The 7,348-nt window shown below is 28.9% G+C and overlaps 3 protein-coding genes across 3 annotated transcripts; 1 reads left to right on the plus strand and 2 right to left on the minus strand.

Annotated features, from left to right (window-relative positions):
* Positions 1–396: 396 nt before the first annotated feature.
* ENU1_096250 (hypothetical protein) lies at positions 397–836 on the minus strand (the record flags this gene model as incomplete). Its single annotated transcript, XM_008859177.1, has 2 exons — positions 397–729; positions 777–836. The coding sequence occupies 2 exons, from the start codon at positions 834–836 to the stop codon at positions 397–399; spliced, it is 393 nt and encodes a 130-aa protein (XP_008857399.1).
* A 137-nt stretch (positions 837–973) lies between these two features.
* ENU1_096260 (dihydropyrimidine dehydrogenase, putative) lies at positions 974–3,679 on the minus strand (the record flags this gene model as incomplete). Its single annotated transcript, XM_008859178.1, has 1 exon — positions 974–3,679. One exon carries the CDS (start codon positions 3,677–3,679, stop codon positions 974–976), a length of 2,706 nt encoding a protein of 901 aa, XP_008857400.1.
* A 426-nt stretch (positions 3,680–4,105) lies between these two features.
* ENU1_096270 (hypothetical protein) lies at positions 4,106–5,836 on the plus strand (the record flags this gene model as incomplete). Its single annotated transcript, XM_008859179.1, has 1 exon — positions 4,106–5,836. The coding sequence occupies one exon, from the start codon at positions 4,106–4,108 to the stop codon at positions 5,834–5,836; it is 1,731 nt and encodes a 576-aa protein (XP_008857401.1).
* Between the last annotated feature and the right edge of the window lie 1,512 nt (positions 5,837–7,348).

The following is a 7,348-nucleotide window of genomic DNA, read 5'->3' on the forward strand; positions in this document are numbered from 1 at the left end:
GAAAGAATAAATAATACTAATTGATTGATTTGATGAAAATTAATAAATTACAGAATAATTAAATTAATGTTTGTTGTTCCTCTGAAATTTTCTTTGAAAAATACTGAGTGAATTTGGTTTTGAAATATTGGGTTTTTGATATATTATGTTTTTCTGCTCCATTTTTGATCTTTTTATAATAATATAGACAACTTAAATAAATGCCTGAGAACAAAGTACATGAACAGATTGCATTTGATAAAAATGCAATAAAGAATGGAATATCATTAATATCTTCAACACAAACAGGACATTCAGATTTATTTTGTTTTGGACATCCACAAGAATTAAGCGAACTATCTTTAAAACAACAAGAATTCTGGAATATGAATGAAGTAAACAAAGAATAAATGAATATTAACAAACTTTATTTTCATTAAATATTTTTTCATCTGAATTTAATGTTTTTATCTTTTTTGGTTCTCGAAAAGCAGCAAAAGATGATAAGAATATTGCTACAAAAAATATACATCCTATTAAAAAAATTAATGCATAAGTATAACGAATTTTTTTAATAGGATATAAACAGAGTAGAATACTCACTACCACCAACATTATTACACTCCCAGTCATTGCTGATATAAAAAAAAATTCTCTGATTTTTAATAAAGATGAACCATCCAAAAGATAGTATTTGGGTTGAGTAACAAATGCAAAAATTGAGCTACCAATAACAAGTAATGAAGAAATCTGTTATTTAATAACCTTTTAAAAGAGATAAAGTAAAATTAACAAACAATAAAAACACCAACCGCAATAAAAAGATATATCATTAAATGAGGATATAAGTCTTTCATATAAGAAACTTTGTAAATGAGAAATTTGAGATTTAGAAAAGAAAAAAATCTTTTCTGATGCTTCTATGAAATTCTATGTAAAATCATAAAAAGAAATATAAAATAAAAATATCATTGAAATATCAATTCAAAAAAATTTAGAAGGCTGTTGGAACTTTCTTAAGTTCTTCTGGTGTCATTTCATTCAAACCTTTAACTTTCACATATTCTATAGCATTAACTGGACATACTGATGAACAAAGAGCACATCCAATACATTTCTCATCATCGACACGATATCTGTTTCCATCCTTAACAATAGCAGTAGTTGAGTTATCACGACAAGATAAAGCACATGAACCGCATCCAATACAATTATTTTTAATGTGAGCATTTACTCTCCATTTTTCTGGTCCCTCAAGGATCTTTCTTTCTCCAATATGCTTCAAAGCAATACCAGTAACTTCAGCCAATTTTGGAACTGGTTTATCTTGTTTATTATCAAGAGTCCAGAATGGAGTCTTTTCTCCATATGGCATAAAGCTTTCAACTCCTTGACTATTAAGATAACCTCTAAGGTCTGGTCTTGACCAGCAGTATAAAATGAATTTAGTTCCTGAAATAATTTCATCAACAATATCATAACTCCATTTTTGAACTGAAGAACACATTTGAACTACTGAAGCACCTGTATAAATTAATTGCATAGCAGTTTCAGCAGATCTAACTCCTCCAATTCCAAGAAGATGACCTCTAACATTTTCATTATGGCGTAATACTTGAGCAATTTGTCTAATAGCAATTGGTCTAACAAGATCACCAGAAAGTCCACCAGAAATAGTATTTCTTTCAACACCAACTTGTGGCCATGGATGACCAGAAAGTGTAATTTCAGAGATACCAAAGACAGTATTAATTGTTGAAACTCCAGAAGCTCCTCCTCTCATAGCAGCTGCAGCAAGTTCTTCAATATTACCAACGTTTGGAGTAAGTTTTGGATAAACTGGAATATGAACTGATTCAACTACATATCTAGTACATCTTTCAATAGCAGCTGGTGAAACACCAATTGCCATTGCCATAGCATTATGAGACTTAAATCCACCTTCACATCCACCTTCATTTCCATCATTACCATGACATTCATTTGGACATGAGAAATTCAATTCAAGAGCATCAGCACCAGCTTCTTCAGAAAGTTTAGCAAGAAGATGCCAATCATCTGCATTATCCATACACATAATTGAAGCAATAACAACTTTATTAGGGAATTCAGCTTTTAATTTTTTAATTGATTCAAGCCAATAATGATGAGAATGTTCAGAAATCATAACAATATTATTATATGAAGTAGACTCTTGCGAATCATAAACTTTAACAATTCTGATATGATTATTCTTTTGTATATCTTTTTCTAATGGATATGTTTTAGTAAGAGCAAATCCAAAACCAGCTTGGAAACATCTCTTTAAATGTTCATAAGTTCCTGAAACTGGAGCAGATGAAATACCAAATGGATTTTCATATTTAATTCCGTCAACAGTGACTGAAATATCAACATCATCAACTGGAGTATGGAATTTAGGAATCTTATTAACTCCAAATTCTTTAGCAATAGAAGCAACAACAACTTCAGCATCATGAACGGCTTCAACAATTGAGAATGATCTTCTATAATCACCTCCAACATAAACTGCTCCAAGTCCATTTTCAGCTTTCATAACAAGTCCATTAGCATCTGGAGTTCCTTCAACAAATGAAGCATCTGGTCCAAAACCAAAAGCACAAATAACTATATCAGCTGGAATAAGTCTTTCAATTCCATTTGGATCATAAAGATCTTTACAAATAACTCCTTTAGCATCAAGTCTTTGTGGAAGAACTTTTGGAATAATTTCAATATTTCTTTCAATAACTCCAATCATTGATTTTTTATGGCAAGTTGCAGTTTTAATATCTTCTCTCATTACTAATAAGACTTGAGAAGCTCCATGTTCTTGTGCAGCTTCACAACAATCAACAGCTACATCACCAGATCCAAGAATAGCAACAGTCTTTCCTTTAACATCAATAGTATTATCAGACATACCATAAAGGAAATCACGAGCAAGTGGTGCATCACCAAAAGTATATGGTTTTTGTCTTCCACATCCAACAAAAACATAATCATATTGTTTTCTAAGACCTGCAATATCACTAGCACTAACTGATGAATTTAATTTAAATTCAATATTTGGATATGATTTAATCATTTCAATTTCAAAATCTAATTCTTCTTTAGCAAGTCTTTGTTCTTGAATTTCTTTTCTTAAGATTCCTCCTAAATAAGCATTTCTTTCAAAAACTACAATCTTCTTGAAATTACATCTTGCAAAGAAGGAGGCTGCAGCAAGTCCTGCAGGTCCTGCTCCAATAATAGCAACACTCTTTTCAATAACTGGAACATTACCAATGGTTGGCATAATTCTATATTCTTTAAATCTTTGAAGAGAGAAAGCTTGAATTGCATTAATATCAATAGCACCAGCATGTGTTTTGGACAAGTTGCATCCAGCTTTACAACATTCTTCAGCACTACAAAGATGTCCACATGAAAGAGCAAGTGGATTAGCAGTAAGTGCAACACGAGCAGCTTCATAGAAATTATGTTCTCCAGCAGCATGAACCATTCTTTTAGCATCTAATTGAGTTGGACAACATCTCATACAATTTGGTTCAGCACAATATAAACATCTTCTAGCTTCATGTACAATTTCAGATTCACTATATTGTGGTTTGAAAGTTTTGTTATAATCAGTAATTTCTTTTCTTTGAGCACGAAGGCAATCTCTGTTTTGAATGTCAACAAGTTCAATATCACACATAGCAAGAATTAATACCTTTCTTATTCCAAGATTGTCTTTTTATAATGTTTGTCATTTTTCTTCCAGAACATTTCAGATTGATTATCGAATTCTTTCTTCTTGATGGAATCTCTACATTGCTTCTTCTCTTCTTTATTTTGAGCCGTCCACTTCTTCACTTCCAATTCTTCCTTCTTCTACCTAAAAGAGAATCCTTCGACATAGAAAACTCGATTTTCTTTTTAGTTTTTAATTTATTTTGGATGAATGAAACAAAATTAAAAAAAAAAAACATTAACGATTGTGTTTTTAATTAATCATCTTATAAATTTTTCTGTGAAAAGTTCTTCATTAAAACGGGTTTAAACTATTCTTATGAAAAATAAATAAAATAAAATAAAAATGAATTAAAGTTCTATTTTTTTTTCTTTTAGTAATAGTTAATTAATGGAAAACGAAGATTATTTTGAAGACATAGAATATGGTCAAGACAGAAATTTTCAGATTGAGAATAATGATGCACTTCCTGAGAAGAAACCTTTCATAAAACCTAAAGAAGGAGTTGTCTTTATTGTCGATTGTCATTCATATGATGATCAACCATTTGATAAAGAAATAACTGAAGCTATGATTCGAATGATGAAACAAACACCAATTTTTTATCCAAAAGATAGATTTGGATTGATATTTTATGGAAGTCAAAATAGTACAAAGTCACTTGCTGAAGGTATTCAAAATGTTCATATTTTGCAAAATGCAACAATTAAACTGTTAGAAGAATATCGTAAATTTTTTGATAATATCAAACCATCCAAAAAATTAATTCCATTAATTAATGCATTTCAAGCTACTCATAAAATATTTCAAGCTGCTAACATTATTAACCAACCAAGAATAGTATTTGTTGTTCCTCCTCAATTCTTTACTCATCACCAAATTACACCAGAAATAAATGCATATATAATAAATAATCCACCAGAACCTATCTTTTTTTCAAGTAAATACCAAATTCCACAATTTCCTTTTAAATGCTTCCCATTGAATCGTCTTGAACGAGTTTGTATTTCGTTTCATAAAAGTTTTGGATATTATTATGACTTTATTCCATACGAAGGATGTAGAATAAAGGTTATAATTAATAACATTTCTACTTCTATATCCGCTTCAACTCTTGGTAACGTACTTGTTGAAAAAGAAGGATGGAGGGTAGTAATTGGTAAAATAAGAAAAGAAGAAATGCCAGATGGTGAAAAAAGAGAATTAACTGCTCATAATGAAGGAGATGTTTGGGATTATTCATTTGGGTCTAAAAAAATTACTTTTACTGAAGAAGAGTATCAAAAATTACATACTATTGAAGAAAAGTATAGAAATAGTATTATCGTTAAAGGTAAAATATCACAAGATTTCCTTCAATCTACAACAAGTTCTGCTTCATTTATTCGTCCTATTGAAGATAGTGGATGGTATGACGCTCTTTATCAAACATTATTAAAAGAGAAACAAGCATTACGTTGTGATTTCTTTAGTAGGTCTCAAGTGAAAGATGTTGCTATTGTTCCAGTTAAATCTACTTCAGAATTTATACCAAGTGGGTTATATATGATTTATTTACCATATATTGATGATGTTTTAACTCCACTTCTTTCTGAACCAGAATTTAATATTCATTCAACTAATTGTAATGTTTCTCAAAATCAATCTATGAAAAGTTTGATTAGTAAATGTACAACAAGTAACATTGATTTTATGGCATTAAAAAATCCTGTTATGGAAGAAAGAATAAACGCTATCATTGAGGCAATGAAAATTGATCTTCAACAAGAAAGTACTTTAGAAAATAATGAAGTTCCTATTGATGATATTCAAAATGTAAAAGACCATTTCATACTTCCAACAAAAAGAATTCGTCCTACAAAACCAAAGGAACAACTTAAAATTGATGATGATATGATGTTGGATATATACCATGGTATTTGTTCAGGAAAAGGAAATACCTACAACGCTAGTTTACTAAAAAAATTTCTGATTCAATCAAATGTTTCAGTAACTTCTCGGGATAAAAAAAGTGATTTAGTAGAAAAGGCAAATAAATTAGTCAAAGGCATTCAACAACAATTAGGCGAGAAAGAAGAAAATGATAACAACTCAACTGTTCAAGAAAAAAAAGATATTTAATCCAATCTTATTCATATAAATATAATATACTCAGTTAATTTTTCATTCAAAAATAACTAATAACATCTTTATTTTTTTATAGTTTAATGGAATTTCTTCTTCTTCAAAGTTATTTTCAACTGTCTATCTTGAACTTTCTGAGTTAATGTTTGCATCACCAATTTTCATAGTAATGTTAGTGTTTATATTTTTAAGTTTATTATTTTTTTGTTTATCTGAAAACCCATAATTGAACATCCTTTGGTTTAAAAATATACCCAATACAATTACAGAAATTTAATTCATCTTTTTTAACAGCAAATACCATCAAAATCTTTAATACATTCTTTTTCCATATGGTCTATGACCTTTTTCTGTGGCACAATGGATGATAACACAATCTATAATTCCTTGGAGTTAGTAGTTTATAAACAAACTAATAATAATACACAATGTACTACAACAATGACTAGGATATGTTGTTATGAAAACATTTATTGCCTTCATAGAAAAATGGTGTTTTAAGCAGTTTAATGTTCATAAGGCAACGCTCTATTATTTTGTTATTGTTTTGACTCAATCTGAGTAATTTTAAGAGTCTTCATAAGAACTTTCTACCTATCTCTCAATTTTGAATTAATTACATAAGTTAGGAATTTATTTATTCATTTAAGGAAAAGATGATTGGTATATGCAGCTTATTCAGAGTTTGAAAAAATACTGATAGATTAAATAATATTATCCAATAAACAAAATATATTTTAGTATTCAAGAAATGAAACTAACTAACGACAAAATTAAAGTTACAGTATTAAAGTACAAGAATTTTAATGGCAGTCTACAAAGACTTTTTATAAAAGAATAGGTAAAAAATGATAATTGAGAGAAGAAGTAAAATAATTACAAGTAGTTTTAAAGAAGTTTATAACAACTAAGAAGAACATAAGTGTGAAATAGGTTGAATGTGGTTATATCATCAGTATCTCATACCATTTATAGCCAAACAAAAAGACACCTAAATAAAACTAAAAAATAGATAAACAACTAGTTAACACCATCACTCTAAACAAAAATTTCGAGGCTAAGTCATTTAAAAAAAGGTGTCGAAAAAAAGGAGTAAAGGAAAGACAAAAAACATCCAAACAACTGAACAAATAGAAAATAAAAATAATTTCAATGATAAGTAACTAACTAACAAACACACATTAGAAGAGAATTAATAATGAATACAATATTAGAACAATAGAAGATATTCAGTTCTGGTATAAAATTAATCATAAATAAGAGAAGGTGATGAAATAATAGTATCATTCAGATAATAAATTTAAGAACAAGATAGAAAAAACTTAAAACAATCTTCAGCAAAGTATAGTTGTGGGGTATAAATAATGAGAAATGATTAATCCCAACAATAACAATTCTTAGCAACAAAATTGGAGAAGCATAATAATATTATAGGCACTAAAAACAATGACAAAATGAGATTCTCTTAAAAGAGGGAGGTGATACGTTTTGCTATATAAGATAGAAAAA

The sequence above is a fragment of the Entamoeba nuttalli genome, assembly GCF_000257125.1.
Source record: "Entamoeba nuttalli P19 unplaced genomic scaffold asmbl_4182, whole genome shotgun sequence".
NCBI classification, from domain to species: Eukaryota; Evosea; order Mastigamoebida; family Endamoebidae; genus Entamoeba; species Entamoeba nuttalli.